Source organism: Tachysurus fulvidraco, chromosome 3 (assembly GCF_022655615.1).
Source record: "Tachysurus fulvidraco isolate hzauxx_2018 chromosome 3, HZAU_PFXX_2.0, whole genome shotgun sequence".
Classification (NCBI taxonomy): domain Eukaryota; kingdom Metazoa; phylum Chordata; class Actinopteri; order Siluriformes; family Bagridae; genus Tachysurus; species Tachysurus fulvidraco.
The window spans coordinates 23,840,751-23,862,666 of NC_062520.1; the positions used below are offsets into that span (position 1 = coordinate 23,840,751).

Consider the following 21,916-nt stretch of genomic DNA (forward strand, 5'->3'; position numbering starts at 1 on the left):
CTTTAAATACAGATGCCTGCGATGTATATCTATCTGTCAGAAAGCAGATCAGTAACATTTTAAACAATATTATTCACACTAATACATCTCTCTCATTACAGGATAAACACTATACATAGTGTATAGAACCACTTCCAAGAGCAAACATAAGGTGAAATATAAACTATGGTAAATACACTTAATTGATTATCATCTCCACAAATCACTACTTAAATTTTGCATAGACTTTGCCTTTATTTATTTTACTCATTCATACCGAAATATATGTATTTTTTAATCTAAATCATAATGTTTTTCTCTGAAGTGTGGAATCTTACTTTTGGCTTAATCAGCATACTTTAGTCAGTGTTTAACCAAATATTCACTTTCTCTTCCTCTTCCTTTTCTCAGAGCAGTTGATATCTGATGAATTAGGGAAGGTGTTTTGGGCATGTCCAACAGGAACAGGACCCCAAGGAAGACCAAGGATTATTATCTCTTGTATGGCCCGAGAGTGCAATTTTGTTTGGTTAAAACTCCAGTCACAAAAGAATGTTCACTCAGCCAACATACAATGCATCCACATACCTATGTGCCGTGGTCCACCATCTTGGTACTGTATGTGCAAGTCTGTATTGTTTTCAAAGTATGTGCAATACATGCAATAACGGTAATATTTGCAATAACAATATCTGCAACAAACAAAACTGTGAAATGATACAGCATGTGAAATAACTTCATTTTGGTGTGTGTAACAATCTGTCAGGTGAGGAGGCCTGAGGTGTGAGGAGGCTCAGCCCTAAAGGTCTTTGGTGTGGTTGAGGTCAGAGCTCTTAATATTCAATACTACAGAAAATCTTAGAACTAATGCATTGAAATAATTATATACAACTAAATGCTTCCAACTTTGTAGCAACAGTTTGGAGAAAGATGTTCAGATGTCAAAAAGTATTGCTTTTTATTTTCCCCACTGAAATATGTATAGAAATATGTACAAATGTACGGAACTGTGCAAATATTTTTGGCTCCCTAATTTATAATAAGATGTCATCTTATACATTAGGTTTATGTTATAATATTATATCTTCTGTTTTCTCGGGTCACTATTGAAAAAAATATTTTTTTCCCAAAGCAAATTACAGAAAAATAGCATTTCTATATACTGTATGTACCCAAGACCTTTATACAGTACTGGATGTACAGTGAAGATCAAAATTAGAAAACAATTTATAAACACTTAGATTTCAGATTTTCTCTAAAATATTGTTAATCTTAATGATTTAATGAAATTGTAGCTGTGGGTTTTACCACCATTTTACTAGAATGTTTTACAAAATAACCAAGACACTGTCATCAAAATAAAAGAACATTAACCATTGTATCACAAAAGATTATGACTACAATTTTAAAGAGTTTCTGCAGTCAAAATTTATTTTGTTTTGAATGACTTCAGTACATTTGTGGCAGCAAGACATCACTAGTTGCACGTACAGAATGTCTAATAAAATTCAACATCCTAGATGTAGCTGTGGATGAACTCTAAGGAACTACGTAAAACACCATTTTTTTCGAGTTTCTAATCAACAAATATTTCCACAAAAATACTGAAAATATAATTGATATACAATCGGCTAATTTCTCCTCTACCAGATGGTTACAAATATGGTTATATTGTTGTTATTATAAGTACTTGTACTGAATTTTAGGAGTCATTTGGGTTGCATATAAAGGGGCAAACGTTTCAATGTAGGGATGAGGGTCTGCTTATGAGTTACCATCTGATGTTAAAGCTATAGACAAACAGATTTATTTGGAATATTAAATACAGTTGATATTTACATACACTTCAGAAGAAAACACAAAAACTTTTATTTCTTTACTGTCATACATTATATCAGAGTAAACTTTTTCTGTTTTAAATCAATAAATCTTAACATATTTTTTGCATTTGTTAAATGTCAGAATTTTTATGTATTTTTATTATTACAATATAACCATATTAATACAGGCTCCCCGTGACCCGAGGTAGTTCGGATAAGCGGTAGAAAATGAGTGAGAGTGAGAGAATATTCTTTGTCAAGGACCAGTAGGGAAAGACCCAAATGCAGACACCTGGTAGAGGAGAAATGAGCCGATTTATTGAGCAACAAAAGAGAAATACAATCTTGTAGTTAACATATAATGAAGACAAGCCCACAAAGAATGCTAGTAGATACAAGAGAGTCAAAGACACAAAAGGAGATCAGGGCTTTAGCTAAGAAAACACAGATGATATACACAGGGCTAACTAGAAAAAAACAACTGAAAACTCACAACCCAGAATTCGTACAGTACATGGTCCGTGTAGCAGCGGAATCCAGTGAGAGAAATAGAAATGCCACAGATAACCCACAATACATCCGGAAGGTCTGAGGCTAACACCAAGGAGCAGGCTCGGATGGGCTTGAGGCGGACAACCACTGGGTGGCAAATTGCGGCAAATTACGGTTGGCCCAGCTGACATAGCTCCGGGACTACTTGAGAAGTATGACATGTGCCTTTCTCCAGGTGCGCAAACAGCGTTTGACCAGGGAAAGAGACGATGGGACAGATGCCTCCAGGTCCTCAGAAGTAAATAAAGTTAATTAAAATAAATAAAGCAAATTAAAAAGTTGACAGAGCCATGGAAGACAAAGGTAGGGAGTTGTAATCGTAAACAAACCACATTAATTTTGTTGACCACAATGCAGGATTCTCTGAGCACAAGATTCCGAGTCGGCTCTCAAATTCTCGATTGAAATGCAGTTTGACCATTAGTTTGGGGGTGGAAACCAGATGATAGACTGACCATAGCTCCCAGGAGATGGCTGAAATCCTAACAAAAGTTAGATGAAAACTTGGGGGCCCAGTCAGACACAACATCCCTCAGCAGGCCATGCAGGCAGTAAACTTGGGGCAGTCTCCTTGGAAGTAGGGATCTTGCAAAGGGGAACAACATGGCCCAATAAGCCAGAAGATGAGAGGACTGGCTTAAGGGTAGCATCTCCATCTTCATGAGAATACAGGGCAAAGGGCAGAGAAAGGGTGTCAGATTTCCTGTTCTTGGAGCCAGGATGGTATAGGACAGGGTGAATTTGAATCTCTCAAAAAACGGCACATTGATGGAGGCGGTTATTTGAAGGTGAATTCTGTGACAGGACTGCTCCTGTCTCAGAATTCACTTGCATCCACATTGACAATGAACTGGCGGGCCAGGTTGGGCAAAGTCAGGAGAGGAGCCGAGGTAAAGAGCTCCTTAAGTTTCTGGAAGGAATGTTCAGCCTCTTGGTTATAAGTGATCCTCGATGGCATGAACAGGTATTCATAATGACCTGACAGGGTGTTGGAGGTTGAATCACACTCATTGCCCTCACTGATACGCACAAAATGGTAGGCATTACAAAGGTCCAGTTTAGAGAATAAGGTGGTCCTCTAAAGCAACTCAAAGTTGAAAGGCATCAATGGTAGAAGATAGTGGTTTTTATTGGTGATGGCATTCAACCCTTGGTAATCAACGCAAGGATGGAGGGAGTCATCTTTCTTTGTTACAAAGAAGAAACCGGCACAAGTAGGAGACGAGGAGGGATGAATTAGGATTCCATAGTGGTCATAGCCTAACTTTCGGGCCCAGAGAGTCTGTAAAAGCGCCCATGTGGTGGGATGGAGCCGGTGAGGAGCTCAAATGCACAGTCATAGGACCGTTGCGGAGGCAGAGAAGTCGTCTCTCTGAAAACCCAGGGTATGATTCCAAGCGAGAACCAAACTTGGGTCTGGAAGAAATACCTAGGGGGCCGGAAAAGGAGGTGGGATCGAGTTCAGAAGGCATTGAGACAGGCTATTAGGACCCATCCAAGGACATGCCTGCTGGTCCAGTCCAGTTGTGGGTTGTGTTTTAAAAGCCACTTTACATAGTTCTGCCGAGAAATCTATGAAAGAGGAACAAATGATTGACTGCCTCTCCCATTTGGCAGTCACCCAAAGCTTGGCCTTGCCTGACAGGAGGGAGATTATGTAAGCCACTCTGGAATGTTCAGATTGTAAAGATGATGGCTGCAGTTCGAGTATCACTGTGTACTGCATCAGGAAGACCTGACGCAGGCCTGGTTCGCTTTGTACATGGACTGAGTAGCAGCTGAACAAAATTAAAAATAAGTCCTTGAATTAATACATTTTATTTTTCAGCATTTATCCCCACACTTTCCAGTTCTCAATGCTCACTTCCAGTTCATTGTGAATTTTTAATTCGAGCGGTGGAAATTTTATGTCACCAGGCGCTACAGTATACGAGGATGCAACCTACACATATTTCTTTGCAAGGAGGCTGCCTTTGTTTTTAGTCTAGCCTAATCTTGTTATATAGTGCTAACATTAAATATGAAGCACAGTAATACAAATATTATGCCAAGCCATGATTTGATTGGGGAGGTGAGTAGTATTGGTGTCACCAAGAAGAACATGGCTACTCTTATCTGGTTCCCTCAAGTTTTATTTATTATGTAATCACAAGGAGGTTTGATGTTGTTGAGAGCACTTTTTTAATATAAGCAAGTTTCTCTTTAAAGTTTAGCCAGAGAGAATCAATATAATCTATAACAACTTTAAAGATTTTTGAACTGATGGCTGATGACTGATTAATGTTTTATCAAGTTGCTTTAAAATGACAAACTGCTTTCTTTTTTTCCATAATTTTCTTAATATTTTCTTTCACTTCCTAATAGGAATAGGTAGCTGGATTTATTATTATGCATTTATTAAGAAAAATACATAGCAAAGAAACAAAGCAGACACATGCATACTGTATATACATACATGATATAATGCATAACCAAGATAAAATATGACAAAAGCTTAACAGGGAAATAGAAAAGAAAAAATAGAGGTTTGAGGAATCTGTAGTCATATAATGAGTTGAAACTAGCAGACAGATGAAAATAACCCCACAAAGTTCCTCCACTCTTTCTGTATTAACTATTACTAATGAATTGATGCTGGATTGAGGAAGTGTGGCTGATTTTCCTAAAAAAAAAATGAGTGTTTCAGTGAACGGGGTAAGGATAAAACTGGGAAAGAAAAGAGCACTGGAAAGTGACTACATTGTGCTACAGAGCCTGGACCAGCCACCAGGTATGTCAGCAGTAACCACGGCAGCTACAGCTCTCTGTAAGTACTTATAAGGATCTGCTTAATGCTGGATTTACCATGAACAAAAAAATTTGAAATTTTATGATACTAAATGGTATAGACTGATTAAATAAAAAATTTTGAGGGGAATAACTACAGTTTCACATCAGTATGTTTTAATAGGAACATACATACATCAGTCAGACAGCCTCTTGAGGAGCTCTTCAAGCAGCTGTGGAGTCCAGACCTTCTGAAGGTCTGTCTACACCAGACTAGGTTCTAACAGCATTTGTATTGCTCTTGTTCCTGTACTCACTCCGTAAACTCTGCATTTCCTCCTCAAGTTTGGCCACATCTTTACCAAGTGTAGAAGCTGTGCACTTGAAGTCTTAGATCTTTTATATTGAATTATTTTTGTATTGTTCTGTTTAGCTGCACCATTTATTATTACAAGGAAACTGTAATAATTCTAATGAAATTGGAATGAATTTGTAACTGAAATAGAGTTTTAACCATTCTAATTTATAACCTTTATACCTTTTTGTATAAGATGTATTGAAAAAACCACAGAATTCTAAACAGGAAAATTAGACACATATGTCTAATAAATGATTTTACAGAATATATCTTTACAGAATATATATTGTCAAAACAAGTGAAAGTTTTTTGCCTTAAATAAAGAAATCAAAACAACAAAATGGAACGCAAGGTAAAAAAGATCACTGACCTTTCATAAAATATTCAAGGGTATTTCTTATCACAGGCTATGTAAAGGCCCGATAAACAACAATATAAATAACCTTAAGTTATTAATAATAACTTAAGGTGAAAAGTTAAATTTACTAATCCTAAGTTCAATGAATTAGAATTAATACAAATATTACAACAAACACAAAATACTAATGCTGATCTGTTAGAGTTTGCCTACATATGCTTACACTTGTACTGTCAAATAAAACATGAAATTCTGAGGGAATTTGGATTGCATAGCAGGAAATTATTACATTTGCAATAAACCAGATTAAAATTTGTTTTAGATCCTGAATTTCTTAAATATTGTGTGTTTTTCTAGCATCTGATTTATTCTCACATCAATTCTATTCACATTACAGCAATGCATAGTTGTTGAACTGATATGAAATAACTCACCACTAATCTTAATGGTGAGGCTGAATGGGAGACTCTTTTGTCTGTTGATGCTGTTGTATGCTTCACACTCATATGGGCCTGTGTCATTTCTGATCACACTGGTAATGGTCAGTTTGCTGTTGTTGTCTGTTAACTGAACTCGCTCCCCTGCTGTTACCTCAGAGCTGTCATTCAGCCAAATAAATGAAAGAGAGGAGCCGGATGCAGAGCAGACAAAACTAACAGTGCCGTTGAGTTCAACTTCTTTAAGACTTGGTATTATGGCAACGTTGGAGACTGGTGCTGGGGATTAAAATGTAATATAGGACTCAGATACATGACATTTCACAATAGATCTCCACACTAATCTATAATCAAAACAGTAATACAGTAATCATTAGAAACACTATTGGCCCTGTCAGTACAGTTAAGTCTAAATAAAAGATAATACTGTAATCACTTTAGTTACTCTATTAGCTAATATTATTTAAAATTATCACTTGTACTGTCAAGCAAAGCCCTACAAGTATTAGCACTTAACCTTCACATTCAAGAAGTTCTCTCAAAAGCAAAGCTTTAATAAGGAAAATGGTCACTGAAAATTCAAAGACTTTTTCTGAACACTGACTGATTTTCATCCCTCACCACTAGATCTTTATATAAGAATCACACATGGAGTTATCAGAATTTTATTAATTTTTGATTAATTTCCTCAAACTGCAGATAGAAATTAAAAGCAACTATACTTTTTATTAAACGTTAGTTCTACTACAATATAATTTCTATAGGAATTCAGACATTTATCTATAGTAATTAATATTCATCACAGGAGACTCTGGTTTTCACTGAAACATGACACAACCCATAATAAATTTTTTTCCTATAACAGCATGCCACAACTCTGTTTATTCCTTACATAATACTGTATAAAACATATTACTTAAATTATAGTTAAATGTAACAGCTTTACTTCCTTGTGAGTTCAAAATATTGTATCAATCTATTATCAATTCCTACGTGAAGATATTTATTTTGTCAATGTTTTTCAGGTTTACTAGTTCATTTACAATGTTATCTAATTCTCCATTTTTCCATTGCGATCCACTGCATTTCCAGGGGAGGATTTGAATATAATTTTGTTGCACAACTAATCGATATCCCACCTAGTATAGTGACACTGATCGGTTCAGAGACAGAGTTTTGTAGGGTTTGTGTGTTATTGGCTATGCAGGTGTAATTGCCACTCTGACTGATCTGAAGGTTGTTCAGTTTGAGCTCTTGGCCCATTTCAACAAGCTTTGCTCCATTCACAGCCCAATGAAACTCAGCAGCAGGCCTGGACTCAGCTGAGCAGTTTAATTTGAGGTTAGACCCAGAACTGTAGATGGGTTCCTCTGGATCTGCTGCTGCAGCAACATTTTCAGGTCCATCTGCAATGGAACAGTCCATATTTAGTCGTCTTTAGAGCCATCATGGTCTTGTGGTATCATGCAGGATTGTTGGATAAACCTCATGTCTGTTAACAAGTTGCATGATATGAAATGACTCACAGTAAATGGTAAGGTTGAATGGGAGACTCCTATTGCTGTTGATACTGTTGTATGCTTCACACTCATATGGGCCTGTTTCACCTCTCATCACACTGGTAATGGTCAGTTTGCTGTTGTTGTCTGTTATCTGGATTCGCTCCCCTGCTGTTATCTCAGAGCTGTCATTCAGCCAAATAAATGAAAGAAAGGAGCCAGAAGCAGAGCAGACGAAACTCACAGTGTTGAATTCAACCAGCTCTGTTTGACTTGGTACTATGGTAACATTGGAGACTGGAACTGGGGGTTAAAATGTAGTACAGGGCTTACTGTAGATGGACACCAGTACAAATAAGATTTTAAAGCAAATTTATAAATATATAAGCATAATCAATGTACCAATACTCTGCACAACAATGTTTTTGCTTTTGCACTGTTGGGTGTTCTTTATAGACTTTTGGCTGCTGATCACAAAAATCACATCCAAATTTGCCCATCACATACAATTTCATTGAAATCTTCAGTTTTGTCATGTTTTTTTCTTATATTTGTGTCCAAAATATTTGTTTTTGTAAGGAGACCAATGAACAATGTTTTGTGCAGTCTGGGCATGTGCAGGCGTGAAATCAGGCCACGTTTTAGAGGACAATTAGTGTCGGTCGATATGTCTTGTCAATGTCATAACAGCCGCGATACATTCTGCTATTTTTGTGGCAAGTATATGCTTGTTCATCAGAGACACATAATGACTGCTCTTGTGAAGAAAACATATCATCTGTAATTCAGCTGTAAAATTGCTGGGTTCGAGACTGCAGAAATGGTGTTTGCTGTTACCAGGTACAGAAACTTCTGTTTTTTGAAGCCACCAAGATGATATAACCAAATTCAGTGTTGTAATGTAACGAAGTACAAATACTTCGTTACTGTACTTAAGTAGAAATTTAACGTATCTGTACTTTACTTCGCTATTTAAATTTATGTCAACTTTCACTTTTACTCCACTACATTTCCTAGATAAAATGTATACTTTTACTCCGCTATATTTCCACTAAGCATCTTCGTTACTCGTAACTACAAAATAAAATCAGAAGAAATGTGTGCGACTGCAATAAGGGAGGTTTGGGGAATCAATGCTCTTAGATTGTATTACACTCTGCACACTCTATGGAGAAGCACAGGCACGCGCAGTGTGCACGCACAGTCAGAGCTGGAGGCATTTATCTATACCAAAAGCAGTGAAATTTCACCATTCTTATTACCACAGTTGATAGCACAAACAAAATATTAATGCAAACAATCCATTAAATACTAAATAAAAATAACATTTATTGATTTGGTCTTTGTCTTGTGAATATTTTTATTAATGACTGCATACATTGGACAAACTGTTTGTAGAGAATGCACACAAAAATGAACTGATTTGATTCAAGACTGGCATCATTACATCATGCATAAAATTTTGGTGTCCACTTTTGCCATTTAATAATACCATAACTTTTGGCTTATATGACTACTTAGTAATATATAACATAAAACTCTTCTTGTTTTAAATTCTCACTGAGGGCTATACACCCTAAAGATGAAACCCTAGAACAGGGGTCGGCAACCTTAAACACTCAAAGAGCCATTTGGACCTGTTTCCCACAGAAAAAAAAACCACAGGGAGCCACAAAACCCATTTGACATCTAAAATGAAGATAACACTGCATATGTCGTTTTTACCTTCATGGAAACTATAGAAAAAACTGTAGTGTGAACGAAATTTTATTTCTGCAGGCAAACAAAAATATTTTGAACAGTTTGAACTAACCTTAAGTAAAAACACGCTGGTTTGAAGGTTACTTTCAAATAAAATTGAGTCCTCTTCGGCTCTCAAGTTTTGAAGACAGGCAAGCGTGACATCTCCACCCCCCACGCAACCCCAATTTTTTCATTGGTTGTTGGGTTAAATCTTTCCCAGATATTGCTATTTTCTGATTGGCTATTGTGTAGCCTCTTTTTTGATTGGCTGATAAGTGTCAGGCTCGACTAATAACTTCGGGGGAGACGCGATTGATTCCTGCGCGGTTCCAGACAGCGGTGCGGACTGATACATTAAATATATGATAAATAGTCAAAAAGTTTTTCTGCATGAGAAATACGATGTGTGGCGGGAGAGCGTGATAAAAGACCCAAATGCATGACATCAAAATCTTAACTTGTTGGCTGCAGCAAACCAAAAATGCATCTGCTTCTGTGTGTCGGATTTCAAGTCGGCAGTTATGACGCATATTTTGAGCGACAAAAAAATTAAACACGGTTTATTTTAATGTTACAAGAGCATCATAATCTTAGAATTTAGAATTACTTTTTTTTTTAACTAACTAAAATAAAATAAATTTGAATAAAATTTTTATTTTCCAAATCTACAGGGAGCCGCAGCAGAGGGATGAAAGAGCCACTTGCGGCTCCGGAGCCGCGTGTTGCCGACCCCTGCCCTAGAACCTACCCTGCTCTTATGCCTACCGAAAATCACTGAAATTTTACTTTTTACTTTTACTTCAAATACTTAAGTATATTAAATATCAGAAAATTACTTTTGATACTTTAGTACAGTATATCAGATACTTTAAGACTTTTACTTGAGTAATATTCTAAAAGGTGACTTTCACTTCTACCAAAGTCTTTTTCTAGTATGATACTTGTACTTTTACTCAAGTATTGCTTTCTAGTACTTTATACAACACTGACCAAATTCTTTGCACAGGTTGACCTTCTCTGTTTCTCTGTTGACATCGAATGATTGTTCTCTGCTTTGTGTTGTGACTATGACCCGCAAGAGTGGCATCTCTTTGATTCGTCTTTGATTCAATTTAACATCAATGTTAAGCCTCAAAGCTGTTTTGTTACACAATGGCAATGGCTATGCAGAACACGTGAAAGAAACCCACGATAAAATGAAAACGTTGCTGAAGCACATCCAGTACAGCAAGTACAACTGGAATATCTGTGGATATCTGAGAGTTGTTGTTCTGTTACTAGAACTCTGTTACTGTTTCCCAAGAATAAGTGAGGGTAAGATAAAAGAGGGCATTTTTGTTTGCCCTCAAATCAGACATGTTATGAGTGACAAGCGCTTCGAAGATCTGTTAGTTGGGCAAGAAAGTATTGCCTGTAAAGCCATCAAAGATGTTTCTGACTATTTTCTTGGCAATTACAGAACCCTGCATTACATTCTGCTGGTAGACAAACTTCTCAGAGCATACAAAACAATGTGCAACATGTCATTCAAGATTAATTTCCTCCACTCACACTTGGACTTCTTCAAAAATCGGTTTCACCAGGACATTGCTATAAAGGAAAAACAATATCAACGCAACCGGAATCCATCAGTGCTTACAACTAAAATCAGGAGCAAAGTACTTTTATATATATTGAACTTAATAGCATATTAGAAACATAAACGCGATTAAATACGATATTACCAATAAACAGTTAACTGTCTATTTCTCAGTTCCCACGTGATGCAGCAAAACCAAAACTATATTTGTGCATACCCTCCAGGCACCGGTCACAATCAGCAAAAACTTTTTAGGAGGCAAAACTTTTCAAAAAAATTGTTGTGCAGTCACTATTTCAGCCATACTGACAAAATTTAAGAAAAAAAATGTTCAAAGTTGTTAGTTATGAATTAGCTATGAGTAAAAATGAGTAAAGTGTACCTTGCTTATTTTAGTCCAATAAATCTTTGATTATAGAACTACAGATTTTGTATGTGGTCACCAGTCACCAATCTTTAGCCACCAGTCATGGAGCTTTGAAAAGAGGTTTTGCTGCAGTATGGATGAAGAAGTGCAATGGCACATGTGGAGTGGACAGTGACAGGGCATATAATTCATAGGAAAATCATTACAGAAATCTGTTTAAAACTCTAAAGTTATATTAGTTATATTTGACAATATACTTTCTCCAATTTAAATAGATCAAATGAAAGCAGGGAACTAAATGTTTTGCTGGATTTACAATGCATGAGTAATATGATAATGTTCAACAATTTGGTAAATGTGTAACTGGATTCACCTTGTGATGTTTTGCAGTACAGATAAAAAAATATTATTGTAAATATAAGCTGTTAAAGTTATAAAAGTCCCTTGTATTTACAAATGAGGACTGTGCAAAGTTAAAGGAAAAAAACCTTACTGCTAAAAAATAAAAAAAGTTGTTTACTCACCAAGCACCAGCAGTGAGGTGTGAGCAGTGTAAGTTTTTCCTGTGACTACACTCAGTTCATATTGACCAGTATCACTCTCAGTCAGGCTCCTGAGCTCCAGAGCTAAAGATGTGGTGTTAAAACTGACTCTGTCTTTGTACGGTAGCAGTATAGTAACTCCATTCGGTGATCCAGAAAGAATGGTCGTTTCATTAACTCTCCATATGGCTGTGATGTAATGAGGATCAGGAAGATGTTTTGGGGTAAACTCTATATTCTCCCCAACTGTTCTATTTATACTCTCAGGTAATTCCAACACTTGGCCAAAGCCTCGACCTGTGTGAATAAACACAACAACAACAACAACAACAACAACAATAATAATAATAATACTAATAATAATGCGAACATTTGTATATTGTTAATGCTTATTTTCCATATTATGTCACTGTAGTTACTCACTGTATTCCTTTAATAAATAACCATATAATAGATGTATAAATATGTATAATATTGTGCTCACCTGAACATGTCAGCAGCAGAAACAGAGTGCAGCACACAGCGTGTAAATCCATCAGGAAAGATCAATAATCGAAATGAACCGAGTAGTTGCGATCAAACTCGAATTAGAAAGCAAAAGTCGTGTAAACAGTGTTAAACACATGCAGGAGTGAACTGATAGAGTGAACTGAACTGCCTACAGGAACATTATTAGAGTAATTCTCCTCCTCCGGTTTCCCCAGATCTTCACATTCAGGTTCCGCCTTTATTGTCCACCTTATTGTCAGGTGATCAGTTTTATAGCCACGCCCACTGACTATATGATACAGTATATTTAAGGAAAAACGATATAAAAATTCGTTTATTCTAATTTCATTCATCATCATTTGCAATATGGCCACAACATAAAATAATAACAACAACAACAATAACTGTATTGCTTACAATTATTTGGGATTACTGTCGACCAACATCTGCTGAGTGTTTTGACAAGAATTTTATTTAAATATTGTTTTGTTTTTTTCTTCTTTTATGGCTTCATGGCCAAGGAGTTTACCATTTAGTTTAAGTTTGTGAGGTTAATCTGAAAAAAGATGATGCAGAGATGGACATGTTCATGTTTTAAGTAATGAGTAAATTACAGATCCATTTACAGATTAGGAAATATTTACATAATATATAAAAGTATTCATACCCACTGAACCTTTTCACATTTTGACATGTTACAACCACAAATGTATGTATTTTATTAGGATTTTATGTGATAGACCAACACAAAGTGGCACATACAGTAATTGTGAAGTGGAAGGAAAATAATAAATGGAGTCCAAATTTTGTATTCTGCCCCATTTTTTGTATTCAGCCCATATTTTGTATTTAGCCCCACTGAGTAGAACCACCTTTCACTGCAATTACAGCTGCAGGTCTTTTGGGGTATGTCTCTACCAGCTTTGCACATCTAGAGAGTGAAATTTTTCTAAAAAATAGCTCAAACTCAGTCAGATTGGATAGAGAGCGTCTGTGAACAGCGATTTTCAAGTCTCGCTACAAATTCTCAATTGGATTTAAGTCTGGACTTTGACTGGGCCATTCTAACACATGAATATGCGTTGATTTAAACCACTCCATTGTAGCTCTGACTGTATGTTTAGGGTCATTGTCTTGCCGGAAGGTGAACCTCCGCCCCAGTGTCAACTCTGTTGCAGACTCTAACAGGTTTTCATCTAAGATTGCCCTGTATTTGGCTCCATCCATCTTCCCATCAACTCTGACCAGCTTCCATGTTCCTGCTGAAGAAAAGCATCCCCACAACATGATGCTGCCACCACCATGTTTCATGGTGGGGATGGTGAGTTCAGGGTGATGTGCAGTGTTAGATTTCCGCCACACATAACGTTTTGAATTTTGGCCAAAAAGTTACATTTTTGTCTCGTCTGACCAGAGCACCTTTCTCCACATGCTTGCTGTGTCCCCCACATTGTTTGTCGCAAACGGGATTTCTTATGGCTTTCTTTCAACAATGGCTTTCTTCTTTACACTCCTATAAAAAGAGAAGATTTGTGGAGTGCACGACTAATAGTTGTCTGCAGCTCCTCCAGAGTTACTGTGGGCCTCTTGGCTGCTTCTCTGATTAATGCTCTCCTTGCACAGCCTGTCAGTTTAGGTGGACGGCCATGTCTTGGTAGGCTTGCAGTTGTGCCATACTCTTTCCATTTCCGGATGATGGATTGTACAGTGCTCCGTGAGATATTCAAGGCTTGGGATATTATTTTATAACCTAACCCTGCTTTAAACTTCTCCAACTTTATCCCTGACCTGTCTGGTATGTTCTTTGGTGTGTACTTCATGATGCTGTTTGTTCACTAACATTCTCTAACACACTTCTGAGAACAGCTGTATTTATACTGAGATTAAATTACACACAGGTGCACTCTATTTACTAATTAGGTGACTTCTGAAGGCAGTTACAGTAGTTTCACTGGATTTTAGTTAGGGGTATCAGAGTAAAGGGGGCTGAATATAAATGCACACCACACTTTTCAGATATTACACCATTTATAATTTTTATTCCAACCCATAATTATGTGCCACTTTCTTTTGGTTTATTTCATAAAATCCCAATAAAATACATTTTTCTTTGTGGTTGTAACATGTGAAGTAAGTTCAGTGGGTATGAAGGCAAGGCACTGTATGGGATATAAGCATTAGACTAGAATTCAAACTTAAGTACATGCATTAAATTAAAACTAACAATAACTCACATACTATGCTCCAAATATAATTGGGTGAACCTAATCAGCAGTGTAGCATACAAAAAAAGTCATATCCAGTAGGAAATTATTGTAAAGTACATGAAGAAGGAAGATTTTCTCTAAGAATCTTTTGCCATTCTGTAATGAATATCGAATACAACACTACAGCGCCACCGTCAGTCCAATCAGGCTCATATCTCTGGCTGAGGAACAGAAGGTATGTATTAGCTATTGAATTCATGTCATTTGTCGTTTTTGTTGTTGTTGCCACCATCATCTCTGGCTTGTTCATTAGGGTTACTGTCTAATTTTAAATGCAAACCTGGATTTCTGTAAAGCTGCATTGTGACCATGAATAAAAGAATCTGTAATGAATCGGTTGACCGATGAAGTGAAAAAGAGAAATTTCCCACATCAACTCCTATAATCATCAGCACACTTTTTTTTTTGCTTTAATCATCCAGCAGACTTTTTAGCAGCACTACATGGTTCAGCAAAATGTACATGGTTCAGCAAAAACCATGAAATCACCTTAAATCTTCTTTCTGATGTCAGATAGTTGTGTTGCTTCAGAGCACGGTTTTTAATATAAGTTTTTAATATACGTTTTTAAAGTTTTAAGTCTAGCCTGAGATAATATCAATATCATCTCTAACCACTTTAAAATATTTGTGAACTAATGACTCCTTGATTCAGTAGACAGTTTTTTTTTAATGTTTTTATGTCTAGTTGCTTTAAAATGTCAGCTTTCATTTTCTTCCTCATCTTCCTGATGTTTTATTTAACTTCCTAATAGGAATATTAGCTGGATGAACTAATTAACAATAGTGGAATATTAGCAAGTATTTATTATGAAAAACACATAGCAAAGAAACAAAGCAGAGACATGCATACTGTATATACATACATGATACAATGCATAACCAAAATGAAACCTGATTAATGCTCAACAGGAAAATAGAGACAAAAAGTTTGTGAAAGACAAAAGAGGTTTAAGGAAACTGTAAAGTCAGGTAATGAGTTGAAACTAGCAGTGACAGTGACCTGACACTAATCCCACTAATTTCCACCACTCTTTCTGTATTAACTATTGATAATGAAAGGATGCTGGATTGAGGAAGTGTGGCTGATTTTCCTAATGAGTGTTCTGTGTTTCAGTGATCAGTGTCAGGATAAAACAGGGAATTTCAAACAGGTAAATTATGTCTAATAAATGATTTTACAGAATATATCAAGAATTGTCATTATAAAACAGTTAGTGACAGTTTTCTGCTTTAAATGATGGGAAAAAACAAGATGGAAGGCAGGGTAAAAAAAAATATTCAAGGGTATTTCTTAATCACAAGCTATGTGAAGACCAGGCAAACAACACTATAAATAACTGTTGAATAACAGATGTTAAAAGTATCCAAAGTTCAGAGGAACCTGGTGGTAGAACTTGGTGGTGTGTCTTGTTAAAACACAGTCCAACTTAATCCATTTGCTCTCATTTATTCTGGGTATTCATAAAACTGGATGCACAGTACACAGGTTTCACAGGATAAGCAGAATGTTTAGGATACACAGGATGGTAAAGATGGTTTTCTGGTCACTACAAACGATACAACAAAGAGATCAGGCTCACAAATAATAATAAAGATGGAAGTCGTACAACATCAAACATAACATCTATAAACCTACTAATGACAAGTATACAACCCATTAAATTCAAGTAAACAATACAATAGAAAACTCACATAACACATCTTATGGAAAAGATTCAAACACACATGGTTGAGTGCCCATCTTCAGGCCCACAACGCACCAATACAAAAGAACAAAGAAAGTAAATGAGGTCTATTTATAGACTGAGGCTGAGAACTGGGGTAATGAAGTGCACTGAAAAACGGTGATGCAGTCTACAGAGGATTGCGGGAAATGAAGTATAAAGGAAAAACAGTAGAATAAGACTAAACTTAGGGTGAAAAGTTAAATTCACTAATCTTAAGTACATTAGAATGAATAAAGAAGTAATGCAATATATTTTCTTATAAAATTACTACACATACATGTTTTTATACATTTTCATCTATCAGATGTATCATATGTACAGACTTCTACTCATGCTACAATTATTTATAAAGATATGTAATAATTCTGAATCATAAATGTTTTTTCTCTCTTTACTTCCTCTTCCCACAGCTGGTGACATTTGTCCTCTTTAATCCCTATAACAGATAAAGTGCAGGGTGTTGATCACACAATCATGTCTTTCTTCCTGAACAGGGTTTAAATAAACATTATACAAAATAATCATTGCAGCAAAAGTGTTTGAAACTGAATAAGAATTACATGACTCAAAAATAAATGTAAAACATTAAAAGGTTACAAAGCTAGAAGAGTTAAATGCTGGTACAGGAGGAAATAGATTTTTTTGAAAAGACCATAAACATCACTGATAAGGAATAAGAGGAGGTCAAAATTAGCACTAAACAGTAAACATTCAGGTGGGATTTGATGGATAGAGTTTTATGCATATAACAATACATTAATAATTAATAATTAGGAGCAACCAGGCACATAAAAATGTTTGTCAAAAATTCAAATATCTGTAGTGTTCATAAATGTGCCAAGAAGAGGACAGATGAGCATACAGTTTTACAGTTTCAGAGTAGTACAGAGTTTAACTGTTTTGTGGTTGCCATGTTTTAAGTAGTTCTTAAGGGCTGCATGAAAGCAGCTCACAAAATGCATCACCTAAACATCAGCAAGGATCAGTCACACTACAAACAGAACTGTGTTATAGCCAAATGAGTTTTTGTGAACAATGACTGTTGTTATAACTCTGTTGAAATTGGGCAAGAAATCCAGGAAGTGCATATAACCTTCTTAGCCATTACAAGAGAAGGTTTGTTGATGAAACATCAACTAAAAGTTTGTTTTTTTTTTAAATAAAAATAGGCGCTGATATTCCCGGGGTGCCTATATTTAGAGTAACACTGAAACATTTCACTGATTGTCTCAATCCACTTTATTTCACTGTTACTACACTTACTCAGGGCTGTCTGTCTGCCTCTGTGTTGAATGGTAACATGCTCGATCCGGTGCGTCATCTTGAGGATTTATTTTATTTAAGAGAGGAATAAAAATCACAATACATTTGGTTATACTATTTCTGAAATGCTCGTTACTCCATATCAATTTCTTGCAGTTGTAGTGAATATCAGCACAGCTGTGATTACTTGCCAAATTTATGATTACTAACCAAATCACAGCTGTGCTGATGTTCAATATAACAGAACTCCTGCTTGTGCAATATTTCTTAAATATCATTTGTTGCATGAGTTATTCTGGAGTTCACTTCAGTGCTATATGAGTATTTCTCCAATCTACTACTTTGATGAAATTTATTCTTGTCCTAAATATAATTGAAGTAAAGCTACTTACCTCATTATCTACAGTAAAAAGTGCATGATTTCTGCATGTCAGGGGTTTTCATATATTACTCCCTAGATGGTTAGTAATAAATAAATTCAATAAGCTGTACTGGACATCACATAATGTCAGAAAAGCAATAGATAAATTCATCACAATGAGGATAGAATTAAATTAATAATGGTGTACAAATCAAACAAATGAACTGTTTACCTCATCAGGGTGAGGTGTGTGACACATCACAGGGTTTTTATTATGGGATACCATATTTTCATAGTATGTATCCTAAAAATAAAAGAACACTGTAAAATGTAAATAATTACATTTATGACATACATTTAGTGAACTGTGTGTTTACTGATGATTATTAAGTTTTCAGCTGATTATTAGTACACATTTGAGTCAATGTACTGTAACTTCATGACTTTGAGCAGCACGACACACACTAATCTATGGCTTCTACATGCTACGGGATGAAGTACTGTCGTCCCAGCAGCTCAAAACGTAAAGAGCATCTAAATTCATTATCATGCAGTGCAGCAATAGTGTAATAGTGTAATAGAAATAATGTACAAATGAAATAAATACTGTTTACTGTAACAGGGTGAGGTGTGTGAGGCGTCTGAGTGTCAGATCCACCCACAATCACCCCGGTGTTTGGATTATGAAATCTGAGGATATTTTCATAGTTTGAATCCTAAAAAATAAAGCAGAACTCTGTAAAATGGGTAAATAAATACATTTATGACATACATTTAGTGAACTGTACTTTACTGATGAACAATTTCATTAAAAGCGATAAGATAATTATTAATACACATTCAAGTCTATGTAACTTCATGACTAAGCAGCACAACACACACTAATCTATGGCTTCTACATGCTGTGGGACGAAGTACAGTCGTTCCAGCAGCTTTAAAGGTAAAGAGCATCTAAATTAAATATCATGCATATTTCCACACTTTCAAACTTTCACTTTTTTCTTGAATAAAGAAACTGACTTACATGTCCACCTGCATTATGTGTTGCTGTATAAGAAAGAATATACAGTATAAATCATTATGTTGTAGTAAACAACGGTGTATATAATTACTGTACAGTCAAAACAAACACAGAATCTCCCAGGAATGGCATAATCATATCTCATAAAAATGCCATCAGCTAATGTCTGGTCTTTAACACTGAGCAAATATTTATCAATGACTGAAGATCTTCACACAAACCTCCACTCTGGTTATTTCCTCTGGAGTTTGTTCTTGGCCTGAATGACAGTAAAATGTAGACCAGATTATAGCGTCATACAGATTGAAGTGTTATTTCACTTTACATGAGTGAGCAACAAGAAGACAAATTTACATAGACATATTTAATATTAAGAACACACATTGATTTGATAAATTTACTTCACCTTTATAAAAACAGCACTTTGAGTCTTAACAGTTATAATTATGAACAATGAAACAATTATGATACTGACTTTATGTTCTATGCGTTGCTTACAAAAAAATACATGTTTATAACTTGTAGAAAAAACTGTTATTAAATGCCCATATATGAAATAACAAGTATATTTGAAATCAAGGATCTAATTTACTTACATTTCTTTTACTTTCACAAAATAGAAAATCAAACCAGCATTTGCAGCAACAACTAATAAAACTCCAATAACAATCCCAGCTATAGCTCCTGCAGACAGTGAATCTCCATCTCCTCCTTCACTCCCACTATCTATTAAAAGACAAAAAATAGAAACCTGCAGATTATCTTTTAAGGACTTGTCACCATAAGTAAGTCATTTTTTAAACAACTTTTTTACGTGACACATGAAAACCTCTTGTGGTTAAGTGGAAACTCCAATACAGAGTATTTGTATAGCCCACACTCCCTCGGACACAAGAGCTTCCTAATTCATTTCCTTACTTACCCTCTAATTACATACCTCTGTATTATAGCAAATTCATTTTCCTCTACCAGCTGAAAAATATGACATGAATAATAACCAAAATATATTGTACAGTATAATTATTAATAGTGTCATACGGTTACTAAGAAGCCAAAATATATACAGTACAAACACCTAGAAAAAATCCATGCAATTGCAAAAGTTAGTGATTACATTAATCTGATGAAAAAAAGGTTAATTAAATAATTCGTTGTTAGTATCTACAGGTAAAGAAGGAAATACTGCAATAAGCATGACTGGCACTTACATGTAGTAACCCAAGAGATTAATTGTCTCGTCCATGGTTATAACTGTATTAATTATGGTTGATACAGTTGATATGGTTTTTCTTTTGACAAAAAAGAAAAAAAAATCTGCTCTTTCAGTTAATGCTATCCATTTTAATCCTCTTCTGTACTTCATTAAGCTCTCTGTTATATTCAGTACTGTTGTACAAAAATCAGAAAAATATATAAAGTCATAAAAATAGATTCTATGTTTATTCAAAGGTAAAACACTACAAATAGTTTTACTAAGACAGGATTTCTGAATTAAGAATCTTAGAGATAATTCTGCAAAATCTAGTAGCAAGAATATGAACGCAGTTCAAAATCATATATTGGCGCAGTTTTAAGTCAGTCTACTGAATTACGATAATCTACTGGTTTTTTTTTTTAAAAATTGACTGTAAAATGTAATAAATATTTTAAGATATTGTTCTAGATCATGTAAGAAAATTATTTAGTGCTTTGTTTTTTTACTCACCAAGCACCAGCAGTGCAATTATCAATCCATTTTCACTTTCTTTGTAAAGAGATTAATCGTTCAGTGTTTTTCAGGTTAACTAGTTTATTTACAATTTTCTGTTGTCATCTACTGCAGTTGAATAAACAACTGGTGGGAACAGCTTTGATTTGAATTTAATTTTGCTGCACATGATTTCAACAACTAATCTATAACCCACCTAGTATAGTGACACTGACAGGTGGAGACACAGAGTACTGCAGGGTCTGTGTGTTATGGGCTATGCAGGTGTAATTGCCACTGTGACTGATCTGAATGTTGTTCAGTTTGAGCTCTTGGCCCTTTTCACCAAGCTCTGTTCCATTCACAGCCCACTGAAACTCAGCAGCAGGCCTGGACTCAGCTGAGCAGTTTAATTTGAGGTTAGACCCAGAACTGTAGAAGGGTTCCTCTGGATCTGCTGCTGCAGCAACATTTTCAGGACCATCTGCAATGGAACAGACCACATTTAATTGGCTTTAGAGCCATCATGGTCTTGTGGAGACCAGGTACTGTACTGTATATCATGAAGGATTGTTGGATAAACCTCATGACTGTTAACAAGTAGTATGATATGAAATGACTCACAGTAAACAATGAGGATTGATTGACTCTTTTTAATGTTGATACTGTTGTATGCTTCACACTCGTACGTTCCTGTGTCACCTCTTATCGCACTGGTAATGGTCAGTTTGCTTTTGTTGTCTATTAGCTGAACTCGCTCCCCTGCTGTTATCTCAGAGCTGCCATTCAGCCAAATAAATGAAAGAGAGGAGCCGGACGCAGAACAGACAAAACTCACAGTGCTGAATTCAACCAGCTCTGTTTGACTTGGCACTATGGTAACGTTGGAGACTGGAACTGGAGGTTAAATCACAGTACAGGGCTCAGTTAACACACAAGATTTCAACACAAATTAACTGAAAAAAGATAAACATATTTTTAACTATACTTTTGTAGTAAAAAAAACTTTATATATATATATATATATATATATATATATATATATATATATATATATATATATATATATATATATATATATATATATAAAAGAATAAGA

At 35.5% G+C, this 21,916-nt stretch overlaps 4 protein-coding genes across 6 annotated transcripts in view; all 4 read right to left on the reverse strand.

Annotated features, from left to right (window-relative positions):
• Positions 1-21,916, reverse strand: part of LOC125140842 (carcinoembryonic antigen-related cell adhesion molecule 5-like) — a 141,933-nt gene that overhangs the window by 44,260 nt on the left and 75,757 nt on the right. The window lies entirely within an intron of this gene.
• LOC125140832 (carcinoembryonic antigen-related cell adhesion molecule 6-like) overlaps positions 4,085-21,916 on the reverse strand; it is a 53,338-nt gene continuing 35,506 nt past the window's right edge. The window contains exon 11 of one of the 2 annotated variants that reach the window (XM_047810929.1): positions 4,085-4,105. The gene's annotated coding sequence lies outside the window, so the exon portion shown is untranslated. Of the gene's footprint in view, positions 4,106-17,419; positions 17,477-21,916 lie in introns of those variants that run through there. The other variant, XM_047810928.1, reaches the window with a different exon arrangement.
• LOC125140830 (carcinoembryonic antigen-related cell adhesion molecule 1-like) lies at positions 6,078-12,694 on the reverse strand. Its single transcript, XM_047810924.1, has 5 exons — positions 12,485-12,694; positions 11,983-12,297; positions 7,797-8,072; positions 7,410-7,676; positions 6,078-6,549 (listed from the first exon to the last, which is right to left on the reverse strand). The coding sequence occupies exons 1-5, from the start codon at positions 12,534-12,536 to the stop codon at positions 6,152-6,154; spliced, it is 1,308 nt and encodes a 435-aa protein (XP_047666880.1). The 5' UTR covers positions 12,537-12,694; the 3' UTR covers positions 6,078-6,151.
• LOC125140831 (carcinoembryonic antigen-related cell adhesion molecule 5-like) overlaps positions 15,850-21,916 on the reverse strand; it is a 31,317-nt gene continuing 25,250 nt past the window's right edge. For both annotated transcript variants that reach the window (XM_047810925.1, XM_047810926.1), the window contains exons 3-12: positions 21,442-21,714; positions 21,035-21,301; positions 19,727-19,856; positions 19,352-19,389; positions 19,134-19,156; positions 18,724-18,825; positions 18,342-18,413; positions 18,141-18,202; positions 17,749-17,806; positions 15,850-16,921 (exon numbers count right to left, since the gene is read on the reverse strand). In XM_047810925.1, the coding sequence (XP_047666881.1) occupies positions 18,179-18,202; positions 18,342-18,413; positions 18,724-18,825; positions 19,134-19,156; positions 19,352-19,389; positions 19,727-19,856; positions 21,035-21,301; positions 21,442-21,714 (929 nt within the window). In that variant the 3' untranslated portion in view covers positions 15,850-16,921; positions 17,749-17,806; positions 18,141-18,178. The remainder of the gene's footprint in view (positions 16,922-17,748; positions 17,807-18,140; positions 18,203-18,341; positions 18,414-18,723; positions 18,826-19,133; positions 19,157-19,351; positions 19,390-19,726; positions 19,857-21,034; positions 21,302-21,441; positions 21,715-21,916) is intronic.